Consider the following 23,771-nt stretch of genomic DNA (forward strand, 5'->3'; position numbering starts at 1 on the left):
GACAGATTGAAATTTGTCCCAGATTAACCATTTACTTGAGTGAGAATTAGCTGAGCTCAGGCATTATCAATATTTGTTCATCCCAAATAGACAAAGGTTCAAGGACCTATTGATAAGTTATGTGCATACCAGGCCAGTATGACAGACAGAGGGAAATCAGAAGAGAAAAGAAATAGTGCCTCCTTCATGCTTATTTCTGAGATGCTTGGATAATGTACCTTGCAATTTACAACAATTAATAAGCTAAATTACTGGATCTCAGTTGTCAAACACTGATCATTGCCACTGAAAGTATGCTAGGTTCATCTTAAAAGTTTTTTTGTAAATTTAAACGGGAATTTGAAACGCAGCAAAACAACAGCAACAATATTAACATATGAATTTTCTTCACCAGTCAGGAGGAGAAACTAAAAAGTGAAGGGACCAGATGAACCACACAATTCTACATCTGGGCTATGGCCCCAGAAAAGGCCCCCTAACTCAGTAAATTAGTAATAACAAAATGCAGTAAATAAAATCTACAATGTGTACTTTCTTTGTATATTTTGTCCCACCTACAAGCCAAAGTCTTAATGTTTGCCTGATGTTCCACAAAAGCCCTGATTTGTTCATTACAGCAGATGTATCTCTTTCCAAGTCTTTAATCTCTTTGAACAGCAATCTTTAGTTCTCTTCTCTTTTGGTGACAGCCATTTTACTCTGAGTTTTGTGCATATGTTTTTGTCAATAGGTAATTTAAGGCTGTTAAAAGACCTCTCAATGCATCTGTCTTTACTGGTGCAATCCTCTGTGAAGCATTAATTGCTTGCAGCGTTTCATCAGAATCAACTGCTCTGATGCTAATTACACTGGAAAACCACTAAAGCTGAAAACAAAAACAATTATAGCACATTAATATGTGAGAACTTGCTTGTGGCTATTTCTGATGAGCATAGTGGGGGGAAAGAAATATTTTCCCAGCATATTCATAATGGCAAGATGATGATCATTATTATATCAGGGCTGCAAGCACTCATCAACATTGCAATTACATTTCAAATTCCATTAGAAAAGCGAACTTTCTGCGGAATCACATTTCATGCTTGTCTTGTGCTTGGTCACACAGGTCTTCTCTCATAGACCCTTCACACAATCTGAGCACCGTTGGAAAGTGTGGTTGGGCACATATGGGCTATTATTTTGTGACATGATTAGTGATGCCCATCATGACTCCCGCCCACCAGTATGCTTGCTGTGAACCTCACCAGCAAATCTATATCCCCATCAGCTGTGGGCTGGCTGGTGCACATTTGACACTGAGAAGTCGTTGCAGTAGAGTTGTGAAATGGGTGCAGTCTGCTTGTGGTACATTTGATGTGTATCCTTGCAGAAAGGCCCTGAGTAATCGGATCTGCCCTGGCCTCCTGCACCTTCCAAGAACCTGCAGACGTCTGCCTTGCATTTTCCCTCTTACAGCATCCCACACCCACTTCCCAATGTAGAAACCTACCAAGGGCCTCTCAAACACAGATAACTGATAAAAATGTGACATGGCTCTCTGAGAACTGATCTTTCTCCCCGTAGATCTCAGTAACAAATCAAAATGGGAATAATTTGGGCAGTAGGTTGTGGGCAGTCAAAGGGCCAGTAATTTTGTGACTGCTTTATTAAGTGGGTCTATTTAGATGGCCATGTGTCCTACTTTGCAGATAACAGTTCTCTAGTTGAAGGGCCTTAATCCAGCTGGAAGATAGAGATCCCTTGGAAGGAAGAGCAGCAGCCTTGAAGTTGCCCATTAACAGTTCACTCCTCAAGAGAAGACTGAGCAGGCACCCAAGTTAGTCTTCACAGCTATGATGAGATTTAAATAATAGCAATGCTATTTAAATAATGCTCATTATTGCTAAATTTGCAGCTCTGCATATGAATCAACACGTGTCCATGCCAGCTATTCAAGGATATACCTAATTTCAGATACGGTGGAAGTTGAACTTGTAGTGCAGTGCACATCTAATTGAGTACATACTTAAGGCTTTATTTGTGGGTTTTACTACAGGGGAATTGGTACTATTTAAAAGAGATTATGATTTCCCTGTGATCTGGTGTTAGCACTGGACATCTTTTGGTGCTTGTCCTTGTAGGGCTCACTGCTGATACCTTCCCTGGTCCCCATTTAAAAATTAAAATGCAATAAATTCCAGTGCTCCAGTCTGGATCATTTCAATTTCCAACAAAATACCCTCAACTTAGCACTGTTTTGAGATGTTGCAAGAAATTAAAATAGTGGCAAGTGAGTAATGGCACCAGCATCCACTTCTTCCAGGGACATTTCAAACCTGGAATTGCAATGTCTGGTCCTGTGAGTTTGTTGCTCAAAATACTTTTTACTCTTTTTTCAATTTTTACAGTTAAAGTAAAAATAATGAGAACAAAACTAAAAGCTGGAAGGCGCTTTGAAGGGGCAGTGAGGGAGCAAAGTTGGGGGAAGGTTTTTCTTATTGAATCTTTGTTTATGCCTAATGCAGCAAATTAGGCATATTGGACTCCTCATCACTTCTTCCAGAAGCAACTTGGACCCACAACTGTGCGACACTGAAACATCGGATGGCCATGCCCTATAGTGGCACTGTGCTGGACAGTTCCCATTCTCCGTACTGTATTAACTTTTACAATCCTTAAATTTCTCTGATGCCCACACTATACTCAATTATTTTCCAACACTGTGGACGTTGATGGGTCGGCTTGTGTTTACTGCACAGTAACTGTAACTTCCTGGAAAAAACGCATCAACCAGACAGTTAACAAATTAGCAAACTGTTTGCTCAGGCTAAATAAACAGTGGGAACTGAGATAAAATTGGTGGTGCGGAATGACTTGTAAAGCAAAAGCTTACTGGATTTTGAAATAAGAGGACGTCTCACAGCCTCTGCTTACTGACTCTATTGGCAAAGAAGACAAGAAGAATAAATTCTGCCACTACTTGTCTCTACTGCCATGGTGAAGTATTGCCTGTTTCTCTTACTATTGGCAAATGCTAAGTATGGGTGAGAAGAATCCATCAGTCTGCTTTTGGACTGATGGAACATATGCAGAAGAGATATATAATAATCCTTAAAAACACTCTGTGTGTGTGTGTGTGTGTGTGTGTGTGTGTGTGTCCCTCCCCACAAAAGGCACTGCAAGTCTATAGTGAACTGTATAGAAAACTATAGAGCACTGTCCTTGGAACATCTCACCGCTCAGGCAAGTGGCAAATATTGTAAGCAGTCAGGAAACGGAACTATTGCAATGGAAGGGTTTGCCAGCAGTTTGTTTTTCAAAGCAAAGATTAATCTAGTCTAAGACAACAGTGATAGAATAACAAACAGCAATCTTAACGTATAGGGCAAACTCTAGTCTCACCCCCTGCCCCCTGGATAAAGTGGAATCTTCTGTAACCAAACAGTCCGGGTCAAACAGTATGGGATTTTGGCTCTGAGAATTGCAGGCTACTAATAATAGTAATTATTCTTTCAGATATCCCTTGTATTTCTTCTTGCTTTCACAACTATCACCAGTGAAGCACCATTTGCCCCTGCAGATCAAATATTTCAGTACATTGATGCTCATCAACATGAATATGTACAGGTACAAGCGGGTGTGCTATTTTGGGACAAACTGGAAAACTAGAGTGAAGGAGTGTTACCTGGAATGTGGATTCCATCCCCCTCATAATTTCCTCTTTTCACAGAGACTCAGAGAATGGGTGGCCATTGAAAGTGACTCCAGTAACCTTCTGAAGAGGCAAGATCTGATTGAAATGATACATTTAGCAGAAGAGAGGATAAAATATTTAGGAGGAACTGTTGAGTTGGCGGAACTGGGTGTACAAGAGGTAATTATTGTGTTTCAGCATGAAATATATACTCGGCCCTCCAGTGGTCATCCCTGACCACTGCTCCTGTTAGCTAGGGATGATGGGAGTTGTAGTGCCAAAGCATCTGGCGAGCCGAGTTTGCCTATGCCTGCCTTAAGGCTACTGCTTAATGTCTCTAAAGAGTCTTCATTAATCTGCCTAAAACATTCCAGTCTTTCATGCTAAGTGTCACCCACTCTCCTCCTCCTCTAATATTTGCTGAAGTATAGAAGATAGAAATAAAGTCTCTGTCCACTGGATCACAATTGAAAAATATGATCTAAAGGAAAGATAGAATTGTCAGTAACATAAGTTACATAGGAAGCAGCTATATATATATAGATGGACTATAACGTGGTCAGGAGGTGCGGGGATTGGGTAAAAGAGGCAAGTGATAGCTTCTAGCACATGTGTGGTGTAGTGGTTAAGAGTGGTAGACTCGTAATCTGGGGAACCGGGTTCGCGTCTCCGCTCCTGCACATGCAGCTGCTGGGTGACCTTGGGCCAGTCACACTTCTCTGAAGTCTCTCAGCCCCACTCCCCTCACAGAGTGTTTGTTGTGGGGGAGGAAGGGAAAGGAGAATGTTAGCCGCTTTGAGACCTCTTCGGGTAGTGATAAAGCAGGATATCAAATCCAAACTCATCTTATAGGATTGCACTGTTAATGCATCACTTCTGCTTTAGCTGCATAATGGAACTACACCTCGTTTGCCACCAGTCATTCTGGCAGAACTTAAAAAGGACCCTAAAAAACATACAGTTTGTTTTTATGGACATCTGGATGTGCAGCCAGCCAGATTAGAGGATGGATGGGCATCAGAGCCATACAATTTGACAGAAAAAGATGGTGAGCATTTATTATTATTCAATGACAGCAATACAGTGACAGAATGTCACTGAATACCAGTTCTTGGGTGGCAATAGTGGGAGAAGATACTGCTTCAGGCTCTGCTTGTGAATTTCCAGCAGGCATCTGATTGGCCACTGTGGAAACAGGATGGTGAGCTAAATGGACCTTTTATCTGGTACAACAGGACTCTTATGTCACCCCTGAACTTGTAAAATACTGTACAATTGTATAACTGGATTCTATCAGCTTCTCTTTATTTCACTTTTATTTTCAAGGTCATCTGTATGGACGTGGAACCTCGGACGACAAAGGGCAAATTCTGGCTGTACTGAATGCAGTAGAAGCACTTCAACAATATGTAAATTGTTTTTTTAACAAGTCTTTCTTATTTCATGAAATCTGCCATCAAAACAAAACAAACACATTGTTTACTACATTTTAAACCACTCTCTGACAGGAACTTCCTGTGAATGTAAAGTTTCTCCTTGAAGCCATGGAAGAAGTAGGATCCCCCGGACTATTGAAACTGGTTGAAGAGAGAAATAGTACGTTTTTTTCAGATGTCGATTACATTGTGATCACTGATTCCTCATGGATCAGCAACAAACCAAGTATTACATATGGAACAAGGGGAAACAGCTACTTCTTAATTGAGGTATTTGGGGCTCTTTAATATTGTTACAACTAGTAAAATCAGTGTAGTGTAATGGTTGGACTATGCCCTAGGAGACTAGGGTTCAACGCAGCCATGAAGCCCAGCTTAACTTACCTCATATGGTTATAAACTAGAGGTGAGGAGAACCATGGACCACCTTGAGCTACTTGGAGGAAAGTTGGGATATAATAATAATGCTAATTTTACAGACACATCTTATCATTCATTTTATTATCATTTGCCTGTAAAGTTTCTAACGAATAAGCTGCTAAGCGAGGATTACAATTTTTAATTGATGCATGTCTGAGAGGGATGAGCCCACAAATGTGAAGCTTGTGCCTGTTCATTTTCCTGATGCAAAATCTTGGTATGGCATGGCATGGCATACTAATACAACCTCTGATTCCTTTATCTACTTTTTCTAGGTTGAATGTGCTAAAAAAGACTTGCATTCAGGGACCTTCGGAGGTATAGTTCCTGAAGCAATCAGTGACTTAATATATCTGCTGAGTAAGTAGAGTTTCTACTAGTGAACAACTAGCTCACACATTCTAGGCTGCTTCAAAGCTTGACTACTGAGATTTCAGCATTGGTAACCTCAAGACTGGATTACCGCAATGCACTCTGTGTGGGGCTTCCCTTGGGCACCTTCACAGCTGCAGCTAGTGCAAAATGCAGGGCTTAATTGTTGACTGAGGAACCCTCTCAGTGCCATATAACACCTCTGCTGAAGAAGCTGCAGTGGCTTCCAATATACGCAGTTCAAGGTCTTGCTTTTAGCCTTAAAGCCCTAAACAACTTGGGACCAGGATATACGCCTTGCGTATATCCCTGCCGGGCAACTGTGCTCCTCAGATGGGGCACTGCTGAGAGTACCATAATCCCCAGAGGTGTGTTTAGCCTATGCTAGAAACTGAACTTTTAGTGCTGGAACTCTAGCTCTCTAGAATAAATTACCAGCCAAAACTAGACAGGTGCCTAGTGTGATGATATTTGAAGGCATTTGTGGCGATCACACAGGGTCCCCAGACGTTTGACGGTCTATTGATCCCTGTGCCACCACTGTGATTGCCTCTTCGCTGCCACCAACCCGTTTCTCACGGGTACACACGGAGTCCAGACAGCTGTTAACATTAACAAATAATCAAGTTTATTTTTATAAGCATGAACACATTTAAGGTTTCAGTTAATTTTTCTTGGTAGTTTCTTAATCTTAGTTTCTATATTGTCAAAACAACAACAACAAAAAAATCCTTCCAGTAGCACCTTAAAGACCAACTAAGTTAGTTCTTGGTATGAGCTTTCGTGTGCATGCACACTTCTTCAGAAGTGTGCATGCACATGAAAGCTCATACCAAGAACTAACTTAGTTGGTCTTTAAGGTGCTACTGGAAGGAATTTTTTGTTTTTGTTTTGACTATGGCAGACCAACACGGCTACCTATCTGTTTCTATATTGTATTATATTTTCCTAACAACTTCAAATTGATTATCCCAACTATCTATCTGACTCCACCTAACAGTTCCTCTCACAGCACAACTCGACCAACCCACAGACTTATATCCTTCCTCTTCCTTCTCCAACTCCCAACTAACTTCCACACAACTCCAACTCTCACTCTAACTCCTCCTATCAGTTTCCACTGGCCAATCACGTCACACTCATTTAACCCTTTCCTTCTGACCCACCTAATTACCAGCCAAAACCAGACAGGTGCCTAGTGTGATGAAGTTTGAAGGCATTTTTCTTTATGAAGGGTTTCCTTGAGGTGCAACCCAGTCATATATGGAAGATCAACTTTATATTTAATGAAATTGTTTCATTGCTATCATCATCACCACCACCACCACCATTCTACCCCACCTCAGCACTCTGGGCAGCTTCTAAGACATATAAGAACATAATTAAACATTACACATTAAATAGCTTCCTGATAAAGGGCTGCCTGCCTTTAGATGTCTTCAAAAAGTTACATAGTTACTCATCTCCTTGACATCTGATGGGAGGGCTAAACGAAAGCTAAACGATGAGTACTGTACTGGTCTCGACAACATGCTAAACCAAGCATGTCAAAAAGTTATTTAGTTACTCACCTCCTTGACATCTGATGGGAGGGCATTCCACAGTCTGGAGAAAGCTAAATAATGAATACTGGTCTGGACAACATGCTAAGCCAAGCCATAGCTTAGCTTAGCACACGACAGCAGCCAAATGATCAGGGCAGAGCAATGTGGTCACAGTCTCCTGTCTGGAGTTTTCATGCTTGCAAGTCCATGGTTTTGCTTAGCTTGATGTGCAAATCAGGTAGGACCATCCCATCTGAAATATACTCGGAGTTGAGTGTTGATTTCATGCTCCGTATTCAGCTCATAGTAGTGAGGAAAACCAGTTCCCCCGAAATGTCTTCTTTATGTACATTATTTACACAATGGGCCCCACGTGATTGGCTAATTCCAGGATTCTCCTGTAGGCCAATCAGGTTGCGAATTCACTTCCACCTGGAGTTGGATTGGGTGGCTTCTGCAGACCAATCAGACTGCTGCATTCTGGATCCTATTGTTCTGGGACCAATCAGACTGCTGCATTCTGAATCCTATTGTTCTAGGACCAATCAGACTGCTGCATTCTGAATCCTATTGTTCTAGGACCAATCAGACTGCTGCATTCTGAATCCTATTGTTCTAGGACCAATCAGGCTACTGCATTCTGGATTGTATTCAACTCAGTACATAACACCATCCATGAGGCAGACTGTCTCAGATGGAAGAATCCAAGGGGCGCCTCCTTGGGCACCCCCCCTCCCAAAGCGAGAAGTGGCCACAGCGGCTTCAGGCTTCCACTGAGATCCCACAAAAGCCCTGTGAGATCTCAGTGGCCTCCACGTGATTTCATTGGGCTCTCACAAGATCTTGCTGGAAGCTTCAGCTCGTAACCCTAGTAAACAAGACTTTGGCGAGGGCAGCAAGCTGCTCCTGAAACAAGACTATTACGTCTATATTACAGGTAGGTAGCCATGTTGGTCTGTTGTAGTCGAAACAAACAAACAAAAAATTCCTTCCAGTAGCACCTTAGAGACCAACTAAGTTTGCTATTGGTATGAGCTTTCGTGTGCATGCACGCTTCTTGTGTGCATGCACACAAAAGCTCATACCAATAACAAACTTAGTTGATCTCTAAGGTGCTACTGGAAGGAATTTTTATTTTATTTTATTACGTCTATAGACATTCTAATGAAGATTCATAGGTTGGGGTCAGTTTGCCACATGTATGCTATTATTCCCACTACCTCCCCCCATTTATCTTATTCTTATTTAGCCATCATCTTACTCTGGGGATCTGGTTTTATAGGTTTATCTATATATTAAAGTTCCTTACCAGTTGTGCATGTTCTATGATGCCGAAGAAGCATAGCTCTTCATAGAGATTCTTAGAGAACAGCAAAGCTTAGCATTTTCTGTAAGTTTATCATGTAATGTTTTGTTTAAAAATAAAAGGGAAATGGGGCAGCTACAATTTATTGATTTTTAAAATAGAAATTAGGAGAAATATTCAATAAACTTTTAAAAAATTAAAGGACTATTTTGAGGCTTGCCTTCTGTATTCCCTAGTTTTAAAATAAGCAATTTTAATTGATGTTTGGTATTACATTCTGTCCATTAAAAAAACAGAAGTAACTGCAAGTTCTGTTATTTCTGTAGTTCCTCTTCAGAACTTGTACATTTATTTTCAGGTACCCTTGTCGATTCTTCTGGTCATATACTGATACCTGGGATTTATGATGCAGTTGCTCCTCTTACGGAAAAAGAAAAGAAACTCTATGAAAAAATTGAATGGGATTTCAAGACGCTGAAGGACACATTTGGCATAAGAAACTTCACATATAGCACTAAAGTATATGCCATATTGCTTTTGTATTGAATTCTAAGCTGGGCTTTTGATAGCTGGTTTCACAATTTTCAGTTAGGATGGGGCAAATTGTGGGAATTCCTTTATAGTTGATGTAGAAGCATGGTCAAATCTGGGTCTGCTCTACCATTAGGCAGTCTGGGATGGCTACTACAGGGAGCTGATTTTGGGTGTAATGAAAGGGCAGCATTTCCCTTTTTGCAGAAATATGCTTGTAAAATATGTATACAAGTCACTAGCACCATTTTCCTAGCCTGTATTAATGAATTCCACCTTGTGTGGAATTGTCAGTCCCAAATGTACTGTCAGATTGGGGGTTCTAGAGTAACCCCAAGTCTAGTATCATGAGATAGAAAAATGTCAGTCAACTACTCTCTCCATGATTAGTCTGAATTAGTTCTGCCATCAGGAATAATAGGACTTTTGGTCCAAAGTCTAGCACCCCACTCAGTAGAATGAGTGATGGTGGGGGGATGACAAACATACCAGGTAGCTTACCACATTTTGAAAAAAATGACACAACACACATTACCATTTATAGGAAGTAGGGGTGCCATAAGACCACGTATTCCAGGCTCAAAAAATGATTCAGTTTTCAGAATCTAGTTTTCATGTTTTATTAGTTTGCAGGTCACTTTGGATCACATTTCATGAAAAAGCAACTAAAAATGCTAATGATAATAATGATATAAATAACCCATTTGTCTGTGTAAAATAATAGGAATGGTGAGCAAACTGCAACTTATTGTTTATATATTGCTTTAAAAGTTGCTTTTTTTTTGTTTAGGAAGAATTATTAATGCGGAAGTCGCGCTATCCATCTTTGTCCATCCATGGAATTGAAGGAGCTTTCTCTGCACCTGGAACTAAGACTGTAATCCCTGCAAGAGTAATTGGGAAATTTTCAATACGCCTGGTTCCCCATATGGATCGCTCTGTAGTAAAAAAACAGGTAGAGCTCTGGGTTGTGCGTCTTTAAAATCTCTCTATTCTCTTGTGGTGAACAGTGCTAATCATTTGCTTTCCTCAGTTGATGTGATGTTTCTAGCAACCTAGCCTAAAATAGGCCTACTCAGAAGTAGGTCCCCACTGTGTTCAATAGGGCTTATTCCCAGGTAGGTATATACAAGATTGTTGCCATGCAATGGAATACAATGCATGTTCATTCATAAATAATCCCTACTGAGTTCTATAGGACTTTTTTATCAAATAGGTGTGTAAAGGATTGTAGCCTAAAGGCTGCAACTCAAGTATGCTTACTTCACATGAATTAAACTGAGGCTTACTTCTGGGTAACATGCAAGGCATTATATTGCTAGTGAATTAACTCTAAATGAAGTTGATAATATATTAAAGGTACTAGCTTGAATCACAGAGAATGGGAATTTGAATAATGACCAGCACATTGAAGTACCAAAAGATAATCGCCAGCACATTGATCAGCCTATATTCAAAGCTCAAAGTGTGCTAGACCATGAATACTGCAGGTCATTATCCCACAATGCATCTTCATCAGCAGATAATTATTATTGTGTTATTAAGACAGATTTAATTTTCACCAGGAGCAAACTAGAATAAACTTTCACTATTATTCTCTTGAGGTAATGGATCATTTGAACAAGAAATTTGCTGAACGGAACAGCCCTAATCATATGGAAATAACCAATGTGCAAGCATCAAAGCCGTGGCTTTCTGATACAGATGAACCTCTGTATTTGGCTGGAAGAAAGGCAATAGAGAAAGGTCTGGTCACTTTACTGCAACAAATTACAAAACTTTGGGGCTACTGTGATTATTATGAAGCACTCAGCACACTAAAAAGCAGTGTAGAAAACTTAATAGAAATGGCTGCATCATTACAAAAAATCCAAAGTAATCTACACATGCATCTAATACTAAAGCTACATTGATATATGAATGTGTACGTAATTCACACAGTATTTTGAAGGAGCATTTTGGCCTTGGAAGAGGCTCGTTTTGTCAGTTTTGTGAAAACATATTTTAAAGAACAGTCATGGGACACGTTAAGACAGAACTGTTTCACTGCAGGTTTAAAAGAGTTGTTTTTGTGGATTTTGTCAGTTACAGACAGGATCACAACTTTAAGTTTAGAAGTAGTTAACTTTTAACTCAAGATTGCAACAATGACAAATGTGTCTGTTCTGGGACTTAGTTGGATAAAATGTTAAGTAACCAGTCTATGAAAATTAAGTTTTCTTTTATTCCTATTTCTTAGTATTCCACACTGAGGCTGACTTGACCCGAATAGGTGGAACAATTCCAATTGTTTCACATTTCCAAGACGTAACTGGAAAGAGTATAATGCTTCTAGGAATAGGAGGACCAGATGATGCCCCTCATGGTCAAAATGAAAAGATCAACAGGTAATCTGTAGGCCTTTAAAACACAGTAGTACCTCGGGCTAAATACGCTTCAGGTTACAGACTCCGCTAACCCAGAAATAGTACTTCGGGTTAAGAACTTTGCTTCAGGATGAGAACAGAAATCGTGCAGCGGTGGCGCAACAGCAGCGGGAGGCCCCATTAGCTAAAGTGGTGCTTCAGGTTAAGAACAGTTTCAGGTTAAGAACGTACCTCCGGAACGAATTAAGTACGTAACCAGAGGTACCACTGCAATGAAGTCTTTTACTAGTGGGGAAAATGCTACGGTAAGTGAATTTTAAGCATAATCTCTGGAGAGAAGACAACTTTGGGACTTCTGTTTTGTGTGCAACATAAACCACCTAGAAGCTTCTTGAAGATGGAAAAACTAAACATACAGCATTTGAAATACTGATGTAAATGAAGTAGAAAAAGCGTGAATAATAAAAGCAGATGTAGTATTGGCCATAATTATGCTTACCCATTAACGTAGTCATATATTTTTGCCAAGTTGTAATTTAGACTCTCATATTCCATCTACGCTATATCTGCTTTTGCATGCCCACTATTAATATTGTTTTCTTTTTAAATGTAGGTACAACTTCATTGAGGGAACAAAACTATATGCAGCCTTCCTTCAAGAACTTGCTTCTACCTAGAGAAGATGGATGATAAAAACCCTCTAAAGCACAGCTGCATACTTCCTTTTTTGAAATGTTCTTAAAGGAACACATATACACAAATATATTTAGAAATTTAAACGTGATAAAATCAATAAATACTTGTGTGGAAAAAAGAGAAGATCCCCCCTGCAATAAAATGATATTTTATTTTATTTTTACATTTGGAAGTCCCATTCCTCCTTTCTTTATGTGCCTGTACAGAACTTTATTGCTTCCTTAAGAACACTGGACTCTCAGAAAGGAAAAATAATAAATATTGCCACCTGGGTTTTCTACATTTAAGATGACCCTCTTACTATGTTTTTGTAAAAGATGTGCTACCCACAAATGACACATCACATTCCTGTTTTTAAGTCTGTTTAAAGGTATGGTTACACCCTGTGCGACTGAACTACTGTATAACTATTCATGTGCACTATACACCCTCTACTGGCTGCACACTTCTTTGCAGCATCTTTTTCCTAAATGTGGTAACTGCATACATGTGGATCTCAAGTGCTTACCCATGTAGGCACAGACAGGATTAAGACCCGCTTAGCTTCAGCAAAACGATGGCTTCATGTACCTTCAGACCATATCCTGAGTCCATACTCTTTCTATGAGGGTGGCAGATGCAACTTTGAAACCTTGGGCACATTGTCAGGTTCCCAGGCAACAGACAATTTCTTATTAGTGACATATGGAGGCAGTGGCTACCATTGCAAATTTGCAGGCTTACGAGTATTTTTTATTTAGAAGAAGAGGAGTTTGGATTTGAAATCCCGCCTTTCACTCCCTTGAAGGAGTCTCAAAGCGGCTAACATTCTAGTTTCCCTTCCTCCCCCACAACAAACACTCTGTGAGGTGAGTGAGGCCAAGAGACTTCAGAGAAGTGTGACTGGCCCAAGGTCACCCAGCAGCTGCATGTGTAGGAGCGGGGACAAGAACCCGGTTCTCCAGATTACGAGACTACCGCTCTTAACCACTACACCACACTGGTGTATACTTCAACTGAAGTATTTTTATTTTGCTTTACAGTCAAAAAAGACAGTAAGTTTCATAATTCAGTGTAGTCCTACTAAAATGAGTGTTAAAAGTTTGAAAAATAGCAAGGTGGCAATCAAACAAGTCACACAACAACATATAGTCTCTAACAAAATTCACTGTAATTTCTAAAAGTCACCATGTGAACCCTTCTGGATATGAAGCAAGTAATAAGTATAACCTAAGTATGTTTTTAAGCTTACATGCCTGCTTGGGGTTTATAATAAATCAACCACTATATATTAGTATCTTTTGGGAGGGGGATTTTCAATAAATTTCCCCAAACTGGAAGTTTTTCCCCACCTGGCGATTGTAAATCCCTCATCCATTTTTTTTATTTTTTTTGCTAGTTAAGTCAATCTCTACCTCTTCACCAGTTAAACAAAGAACACTACCTTTTGTGTGTATTTCAAACTTTTGAGTTGTTTCATGCCTAAAAAATTCTGGTTTGTTAACATTTGACGTGTTTACACACGGAACGTACACAAACATGACATCTGGATATTGCCCCTTCGTTAATTTTGTTTAACTAGCAATGAGGGCTTGAGCCCACTGCCTACAGGGTTCGTTTCAGGATATTATTGCGCGTGTGCAGTGAAACACCGGGGCCTCAGTCGAACCCCAGAGCCTGTTTTCGGTGTCGAGGTTCTCGCGGGGAAGTCATGGTGGGCAGGAGTGCCTCGGGGCATGTGCAGAGTGCATGCTTCGCCTCAAGGGTACCAGCCACAACCCAGCCCCTTCACACTTTTGGCTCCACGGAACGCACAATAGAGGAAAGCGAGAGTCCCCGCTAGGGAGCCTCTGAACGCGTCTGAAGGGGCAGGAAGCGACCTCCACGCGGTGCGCGAGGCCACTGAGGTACAGTTAAGGCCCTCGCTTCTTCAAAAAGAGTCACGCGCCGCCCGCGGAGCAACTGCCGCCGTTGCATTCCATACATTTCCTGTCTTCCCTCCCCTCCGTACGACGTTACGCATCACGTTCCGACAGTGACGCACTTCGGCGAATCTACGGTACGCCACTTGTGACCAAGATCATCACAAGCGGAGGAGGACGGCGTCCCCATCCGGTGAGTAAAAACCAACGGTCAGTGGTCCCCTCGCTTCTGAGGGAGGCTTCTGCTTAAGGCTGTTGTAGGCGTTTATCCTTGGGGGCGCCAGGTCGTTCCTGGCTTTCTCCAGGCCTTTTCGCTTTCCCTAGGGCTTTTTGGGCCTCTGTGCCGCCGTCGTTTTTTCTCCCCCTTCCTCCTCTCGATAAGTGGGAGGGAGGGCAGGAAGCTCGTTTTGGGCCAATCAGTAACCGTCGGAGGGTCTGATGCTTGAGGAGGGAATTCCTGAGTGGTTGGGCATGGAGGGCGGGAAGACGGTTTCATATAGCGATTGGCTAACGCCTCGAGGCTTCCCATCCACTTTTTTTTTTTAAAGAAACGAAGGGGGAGGAAAAAAAGTTTATCCAAAGTGCGCATGCGGAAGCTATTCGTGGTCTGTGACTTCTTCGTGTTAGCACTACGCATGTTCGTCGCGCGGCACCTTTTCAGGAGCGAGGGGGACTGGACGTTGCGCACGCGCCTTTTCGACCGTGGCTTTAAAACCGTTCTTTTCAGGGGACTGTGATTGCGCTTGCGCGAGGGCTTGTATGTTTGCGGGTGAGCGATAAGGGACGCCTGAGCTCATCTTCCTGGGCCGAAGGAGGAGCGCACGCGCACTGCTGTCGCTCGCCAAGTATTCCAGTCGCTGAGCGGGTGGTGGTTCCTTGTGGCATTCACTCTGCAGCAGAGGGAACCGTGTTGGCCCATTAGAGAGAGAAAAAAATCCAAAATCTGGGGCAAAAAAAATTATTTTAAGGGCCGTACAAAATGACACAAGCTTCCGAGTTCATTAGAACTCTTCATCAGGCTGGCAGTTTTGATGTAAAAAAGAAAAGAAAACTGGGGAGGAGGAGAGGAGGCTGGAGACCTGAAAATGTTGAAAGATTCAGGGCAGATAAAAGATAAAAATGATTCACATTTCCTGGCATTGTGGAGTTGGAAGGGACCCAAAGGGTCATTTAGTCCAACCCCCTTGCAATGCATACTTAAACTAGAAATTGCTACCACAACAGGTAGCAATGTCCAACCACTTAGAACAGCTTTAAACAAATTACAGTGGTACCTTGGTTGTTGAACAAATCAGCTCCTGAACGTCGCAAAGTGTAATGGTTTGAGAATGTTTTTTGGAAGCTGGGCGTCCGACGCGGCTTCCACTTGAGTGCACGAAGCTCCTGCAGCCAATCAGAAGATGCGCCTGGGTTTTCAAATGGTTTCGGGAGTCGAATGAACTCCCAAAACAGATTAAGTTCGAGAACCAATGTACACAAATTCACGGAGGGGATTGTTGCCAAGAACTGCTAGCCATTGCTCGTAGATGGTTGGCTACATTGAGAATGGGCTGCTGGACCTGATGGCCCTTTGTTCTGATCCAGAGGGGCTCTTAGGTACTTGCAGGGGAAAGGTGGCATGATTTAAAAACCACAAGGCTGGCATTTAGTCACACTCAAGATTGGGAATGTAGGTAGAGAGCACAAACTTGTATTGGGCTCCTCTTGGAGCTATGCAGATATTAGCTTGTACCCGAGGGCTCCTGGGATAAAGCAGTAAATAATGGCTGTTTATGAAGGCATTCAGTAACCCAGACTTCACATGACATCACAGCTTCAATCTAGCCCATGAAAACATAAGCTGCAATAAATGGGTTATTCTTAAAGATTGAACAAGTGTCTTTGTTGTTTTCTGGTGCTATATGCTAACATTAATCCAGGAATGGGGAACCTTTTTCAATTTGAGGTCCACATTCCTTTATAGACAGCCTTCTGAGAACCACATACCAGTGGTAGGTGGGGTCAGAGGCAAAAGTAAGCAAAGCAACAAATGTAACATTTTCCTTTGTACAGTAGGCTAGCTTGTATGCACCCACTTACCCACACTATTCCATCAAGGTAAGCAAGAACACTATCAGAGTTCAACAACATATTACAAGGCAGATAAAATCACTTGGTGTGTGAAGCAGGAGTGTGTTCTGGGGAGAGTTCCAAGGGCCAAATCGAGAGCCTTTGAGGGCCAAATTTCTGCCTGGGCCTGAGATTCCTTGCCTCTGTGTAACTCCTTGGGATTTTATGCCACTCTGAAGAGACAGCATGCGGACCACAAGCAAGAAATAAATGCAAGAATCAGATCCTGCTTTTATAAATTTTGGAAGATCTGCCTCCCGCTCATAGCTGTTATTTCTGCTCATAGTGAACACATGCTTCAGCAAGGGAAGCCACCAGGTTGTTAAGTGTCTGTATGGAGAAATGCTTGCTTTCAAAGAACCACATATGTTCACACTGGAGGCCAAAGTTGCACTATTCTAGAAGTGAAGATGCCTTTTTTGGGTGATCTCTGGAAATCATGGTTACTGTAATGACTCAAGTTGGAAGAAATTTCACAAGAGCTGGGTTGGCAGGTAGAACTGAAATTGCATTCAATCTCCTTTTCTGAGGCAAGACTATTTTATTGTGCAAGACTTGGCATTTTGACAGTGAACTTTCTTTTCAACTAACTATGTAGTTTGCTCTCAACTAGGTATTAAAACCAGGATTAGATCCTAGTTTTAATCTGTGGTTTGGGAACAAACGATAGTTAGCAGAAACTGTTTACAGCTGTTTGGTTGTCATGGTCAGTCACAATTATATCTCATTAGGGCAGGGGAACCACAAGAACCCTCAAGATGCTCTTCATCATGCAAACTATGGTTTAGCAGCCATATATGTGTGACCTTTGAACCAGGCCTTTGTATTGGTTATATATACACTGCTAAATTTGACCTGTTCCTGTATGGACAGATCTGTTTCCAGAACAAATGTTTCTAAAACTCATGAATTCTTTAAATTTGAAATTTGTATGTGATAAGATTAGTTTGAAAAATACTTCTCAGTATTCAGGGGGTTAAATGCTTGTCAGTGTGTAGAACTAGCTTCTTGTTTGGGGATTCTGTCTAAGGACAATCACATTACCCCTGGCCCCCAATATTGAAAGAATGTGTGATGGGGCCATGTGGAGTTGCCCCACTACTGACAATGTGCACCACACACACCATTGCCGTGTGGTGGAAATGCTGCCATGCTGTCCCAAGTGTTCAGCTGGCATAGAAAACAGCTCTGAATGTATAATGTTTCATACTCATAGAGCTCTTCCAGGACAAAGTGCCTCCTTTCAGAAATTTCCCCCAGACATCAATTCCACCTTTCAAATCCCAGTAATTTCTGGGAGAATCCAGACATATGGCAGTCCTAGTAAATACAGTACAGATGTTTCCCACACCAGCTGAATGTGGGAAGTGTTTCTGCACAGTCTTCAGGATCTTATAGGCCTCTTGGGTTCCCTCCCTCCCACCAAACTAAACCATGGTTTAAAGGCTTAGCACTATGAAATCAAGGTTTGCTCTTGGCTCATCGCTCATGCTTTGCTTGGTGGAAATTATCCTTGATCTTGGGTGTGGAAGTAGCACTAAGTCAGGCTGTAGTGTGGCGGAAGAGTGAAGTGCTCACAATTTCAGTAGCTTACAGTGAGTAAGCTTCACATTCACATTTAGACCATAGTTTGTTATTAACCGAGGTTCAAAGTGACATGAGAACGAGGCCTTTATTGTTAATTTAAGAATAAGCTGCTGCAAAACAACAGTGTCATTAACACCATCAAGACTAAAAGCAACCAGCAGTTCATTTGATATACCAGGAAGTATCCTTAACATTTATATTTTGTTTTGTTCTTAATAGGGATAACCTTGCGTTGACACCCCCTTCTGTTCTTTCCATATTTTTAACTTTAAATTATTTACAAGTTGGAGGCTTGTAGATGATAAGCTAATGAATACTTTTTCTTAAGCATGTTGTGCAGGATTGTTCTGAATTTATATCCCAGCTACCCTTATCTTACAATTTGAGGTGCCTATTTTGCAACTTCTTCTAAAGAGCAAAGGGGCAATTTGACCATCCAGTTTTAATGAAAAGCACTGTTTTAACCAAGGGAAAGTAGATAACAGCTTTATGATAGTATTCTGAAAATACAGCACATACAGAGAGAAGTGTTGTTTCCCTTATATTAATTACCTGATCCATTTCAGTCTGGTTAGTGATCCTGTTTTGGAATTGCTTTGGTTTCTCTGATGAATAGTCTGCAATGGAAGAGGGAAAGGGAAAGGGAATTGTGTTCCCATTGTCTTTATTGGAAATTTCAGTGACTTTTGATACCATGAGCCTTGTGGAGAAGTACCGTTGTACAGTGGCTCTGGTCTTTAATGGAACACAGATCTAAAATATGATACTGGAGTAATAGTACTCAGCCTCTTGACCTTTGACCTGTAGAGTGCATCAAGGGTCTCTATTCAAAGTGCTATAGAATTTGGAAGAACCTTTCTTCACATGAACTTGCCTCCTCATTGAGATAATTAGCAATGGTTTTCTTCACTGTCCCACCACTATAGACAATTGGTTAGAGGAAACATGGAACGGAGTATTTTTTGTAGCAGTGTTTAGGTTTTGGAACTCTTTCCAATGAGTTACCCATCTGGCCCACACGTTGCAATGGGTCTCTGTGAAAACTGCTTGGTTTTCTCGATGCTACGGTTTATTTTTCAACTTGCTTTATGTGATTATATTTTCTGTGTTTGTTGCTTTGATGTTTTGCTGTTCAGTTTCTTTGTTTTATATGTTGTACTGTATTTGCTTACTTTATGGCCATTGTTTTTATATTATGTTACGGCCTGCTTGGAGGGCCTTTGGAGGAAAGTTAGCCTTTTTTAAAAAATAATAATAATACCAGTGCTACCATTCCCCATTGTTGGCTGACACTTATGGGGAAAGGGGGCTTGGGTTTTGGAATATACAGCAATTGGAAGGGCTGAGAAGCATCTTGCCTCATCTGAAATCTCCTCTCCCTGCTATTATTTCCTTTTAAAATAGGGCACTTCTTTCCCTCCTTCTTAGTCTTGCTATACAAAATAAAAAGGGGAAGAGGCTGGCTTTGGTACTTTTGATTCAGCAAGGGGAATGATAGACTGAGGAGGAGGAGGAGGAGGAAGTACATATGGGTTGACCATTGCACTGTATGCTTGGCAGGACTGAATATCTCTAGCCTTCTTTGCTGCTTTAGTCATGTTCAAAGAAGGATGTGGTGGATGCTGTTGGGGGTAGCATATACATGGGCTCTGACACCAACCTCCACCCATTCAAGTGCACTATTTATAAATGGCAATATCTGAAAGCATGGAAACCAGGGATGGGTGGAGCAGGTGTCCTGACAAGGCTCCCTCCATGTGTTAATTTGTGCCTGCATGAATGATTGACTCAGGGTATCATTGGTAGAAGGTGTGGATGATGATGTGCTTTTACTGTGTGAATGGAATGAGGGATGGGATACGAAGTGTTTGGATGCAATACTGAGCATTAGAAACAGCAGGGTTAGGTCGTCCCCAGCCTAATAAAGTTCATTGTTCATTAATAGTTCCACATTAATATTTTAATCAAATCAAATAAGTAGCCTTCAGTTATGATGAATATTCTAGAGGGGGCAAGATAACCAGCACATCATATTTTTATTTGAAGCTCGCTTCTTGAACTTGCCTTATATGCACACACTCAACCCCTGCAGTTAGAAATGCCACTGAAAGGATCCAAATAGAAGGAGACAGTTTGGTAACAAACCTCCCAGGGTTCATGAATTTTATTATCATATGCATGAAATTTTTGAATACTTGACAACTTTTTTCTTTCTCTCAAAAGGGTGAATATTATAGGATCAGCATTAGTTGCTTGTCCTTGTGCCGTAGCATTCTGAAATCTAGATAAAAAGGAAAGCACACAGTGGTTTGGAATATTTATTGTTCTAAGCAAAGCTGTTTTGTATGTAAAGTTGGGAGGTGTGGTTCTCTGAGGCAGAAGTATGGCAGGCACTGGGTTGCTGCTGATAATGGCAGCCCCAAGCCTAATTTTCTCCTCTTTACCTATAAAGTCACTATGAGGCTTAATGTGTTCCTAGTGAGCACTTTGCTTTCTCACATCTTTGCCTGCCACTGGCAGGAGTGTGGGGACGCAAGAGCATAGGGATGCAGTGATACCAGTTTCCATCCAACATGTTTCCATTACAGTCATACCTCGGGTTATAGACGCTTCAGGTTGCGTTTTTTTTGGGTTGCGGACCGCTGAAACCTGGAAGTACCAGAACGGGTTACTTCCGGGTTTCAGCGGCTGTGCAGGTGCATAAGTGCTAAATCGCGCTTTGCGCATGTGCAGAAGCGCCGAATCGCAACCCACACGTGCGCAGATGCAGGTTGCGAACACTGCGAGTTGTAAACGTGCATCCCACACAGATCACGTTCGCAACCTGAGCGCCCACTGTATAGGAAGGGTTTTTGTCAATTTCGTTGCTGCTTACACGCTGTATCATGAATCATAATTCATTTTGGGTTTTTCAGTAATGTTATTAATTACATAATATTTGCAGCTTTGGGATGTGTCTCTGTGTGTGTTAAATCCAGTGCCAACACAAAATTGCCTTTTGTGTTTGCATAAAGCAAATCTGGTCCTGATACCGAGCAAATATGCTAACAGTGGCAATATCTGTACCAGTTTCAGTTTCCATCGGAATTCCTGTACATCCCTCTCTGAGCATGACGACAATGCATCATATGATTAGTTTTCAGTAGATGTGAAGAGGGAAGGGAGGTCTATACATAGGGGTTCTGTTTTTGATGACAGCCTCATGCCTGCTGTTTAGTTCTTCACTATTTTTGGGAGGGACAGTACGCATTAATGGGAAGTTCCAAGCAGTTAGAACATCTGTTTCTTTGGTCGGGGACTGCAGTTGGTGTGTACTGGCTGTTTCTGGTTGAATGGGTGCAGGAGAACTTGGAAAGCACTTTGGCTTGGGACTGATCTAGCATAATTTGATTTGCTGTACATCTGCTAGTACTTTTCTGCTTGCTTTTGTGCCCCAGGGATCAGTTTTCCTGGAGAAAAACCCATTATCGCAGTGGCCATTTCACAGTTTTAAATATTTCTTTTTTACAGTAATATTGTCACGTTTTACATGAGCACCAGCTAGCATTTCTTTGGTGTACAGATTTCATATTGAATTGATGGGTACATTGGGACTGCATAAATTAAACACATTGTGATGGTGTTTAGGATATAGTAGACTTATTTTTAATTCAGTTTTAACATTTTTCTCAAAAGATTCTTTTCCTGATCAGATTAGATCTATATTGTGTGGAAGGGGGATACATAAGTGTTACCAAGCTGAGGAGGGAAGGCAGGGATATCTCTGACAACTCTCCCCCCCCCCCAATAAATGTTGTTTTATAAAACAAGATATTCAGGGTGTTGTAATTTGTCTAAGCCATCAGAATTGCCAAACGTGGGTAATTACATAATTTCACACTTTCCAGTAAAGTCAGACCCTGATTAAGCGGTTGACAGCCTGTGAGAGTGCATTCATTGACAGCTGATGTCTGTATTCCCTAAATTTGTAGTGATTGCAATCTGAGTGAAGAAGACATTGAGATTCAAGCCATTTACTCTGAATGAGACTCCTTGACAAATGGGGAAAGTTCTGGGTTGTTGTTTTTTCCAGACATGAAAATTTCAAATGCATAAATACTTTGCTGCTACTGTATCTTGCTTTCTGCTGATGCCAGGTCTTCTCAGTGTCTTCGGCTCTTGCTATCTTTCATTGCACCTGCTGTTCGTCATATTTATTTCATTCTTCTTTCCTGCGCTTTCTTCCCTCCATCTCCCTTTTACCCCCTTTAAACAGAACAATATGGTAATAGAAACCCTAATAGGAAGAAGGCACTGTTTAACTCGGTTGGAGTGCTACTAATCCAATTGCCAAACGCAACTACAGCACAGCATGCCTCTTAATTTCAAGTAAAATGGAAACTTCACTTTCTAAATTTACGGCACTGTACCACTTGTGTGAGTGAGCAGTACTATTCCATGATTCCCATTTATAGTGAATTACAGAAGGGTATGGGTTTGATAATTATTTTGTCTATTAAACATTTATATGTCACTCTTTGAGCAAAATGAGTTTTCTAAAGTATGTTAAATTAAAACACTTAAAAGCAACCAATAAAAGAATGCAATGAAAGAAGAGCAATCTCTTTTCAGTCCTAGGTGAACACCTTTTTTTTAATTTCCCCAGGTCTCTTTAGTTTTGGTTTTAGTGCTGTTTACATCTAGTAGATTGTTCTTCTTTCGTTAAATTCTTTTACTGGCTGATTTTAATTGTTCTAATGGGAGTACACTTTGAGAACCACATTTTGGTTTAAGAGTGATGTGTATAAATGTTTACCTGGGACTGAAATGATAACAACGCCTAGTTTCAGTGACAGTACCTCATCCAACAACACATGATTAAGTGGGGCTCTGGATTCAAATAAAGTGGCATCCAAATCACTATTAGACTTTGTATTCCCAGGACGTCTAAGATCAAGAAGACCCCTAACCACTTGGAAGAAGGTCCTCTGAACAGGTCTCCAAGGATGGTGGGAGAAAATGCTGCTGGTTTTCTGCCTCAGAGTTGGCTGGATAGACTTTTGCCTGTTTTGCATGGGATTCTCTTTTGAGTTTTAAAGCCGCTTGGCTCTAGCTCTTGTTTTTGCAGCCCAGTTCCTTGGTGTAACAAGGAGCCAGACAGACCGTGCCTCTTAGAAAATGACACTTAGGAATGATAATGTTGAAGGCTTGTGACATATCTGTATCCCAACATATAGTCAAGGTTTCAACAGGAGTGCAACCATGCCAGCATAACTTCTCCTAGGGCTTGGATGGATCATGGATCTCTAAAGGTTGACCATTCCAATATGATCCCCATCCTGCTGCAGAAAGAAGCTATAACAGCAAGTGAAAACCTCAGTAAAAGAAACGTGATCATGACAATCTCCCATGTCCCAATTGCTGTCCTCCTATCCCTACCAAAACACCAGCTATATCTTGTGGATCAGTTGCATATATTGGGACAGCTCCTTGGTTGTCATGGAGACCATGAAGTCCTAAGCTGATCAAAAAAGGCAATCCCTGTGCCTAATAACTTATTGCCACCTGATAACTTTTATTCCTATGTATATTTCATGAGAGCCTTCTTTAAAATAATAATAATAATAATAATAATAATAATAATAATAATAATAATAATAATAATATCAGGCTCACCTGGTGAATACCATGCCTGGGAGGAGTGATCAGATCAAATAGAAAAACTTCCACATGATAATTTATTCAGTAGGTAAAATTCTGTTAAAGGTAAAGGGACCCCTGACCCTTTTGGGTCTGGGGTTGTGGCACTCATCTCGCTTTATTGGCCGAGGGAGCCGGCATACAGCTTCTG

General features: G+C 41.2%; 2 protein-coding genes across 2 annotated transcripts in view; both read left to right on the plus strand.

The window, feature by feature from the left end:
- Positions 1 to 2,827: 2,827 nt before the first annotated feature.
- LOC309374504 (beta-Ala-His dipeptidase-like) lies at positions 2,828 to 12,503 on the plus strand. The gene is made up of 12 exons (XM_081919468.1): positions 2,828 to 2,976; positions 3,496 to 3,606; positions 3,710 to 3,853; positions 4,559 to 4,721; positions 5,000 to 5,082; positions 5,182 to 5,379; positions 5,805 to 5,889; positions 9,110 to 9,270; positions 10,073 to 10,237; positions 10,887 to 11,028; positions 11,522 to 11,669; positions 12,262 to 12,503. Exons 1-12 carry the CDS (start codon positions 2,974 to 2,976, stop codon positions 12,323 to 12,325), a joined length of 1,467 nt encoding a protein of 488 aa, XP_081775594.1. The 5' UTR covers positions 2,828 to 2,973; the 3' UTR covers positions 12,326 to 12,503.
- A 127-nt stretch (positions 12,504 to 12,630) lies between these two features.
- The window catches only part of ZNF407 (zinc finger protein 407), a 331,643-nt gene continuing 320,502 nt past the window's right edge, over positions 12,631 to 23,771 (plus strand). Inside the window, exon 1 of the mRNA XM_081919417.1 lies at positions 12,631 to 14,438. The gene's annotated coding sequence lies outside the window, so the exon portion shown is untranslated. The remainder of the gene's footprint in view (positions 14,439 to 23,771) is intronic.

The sequence above is a fragment of the Podarcis melisellensis genome, assembly GCF_964234715.1.
Source record: "Podarcis melisellensis genome assembly, chromosome: 7".
In the NCBI taxonomy this organism is placed as follows: domain Eukaryota; kingdom Metazoa; phylum Chordata; class Lepidosauria; order Squamata; family Lacertidae; genus Podarcis; species Podarcis melisellensis.

Bases quoted from the DNA above. Each gene is read 5' to 3' on its own strand.
- LOC309374504 (XM_081919468.1), top strand. The intron at 4,722-4,999 runs GTGAGCATTTAT...TTTATTTTCAAG, and splicing joins CAATTTGACAGAAAAAGATG to GTCATCTGTATGGACGTGGA. The intron at 5,890-9,109 runs GTAAGTAGAGTT...ATTTATTTTCAG, and splicing joins TGACTTAATATATCTGCTGA to GTACCCTTGTCGATTCTTCT.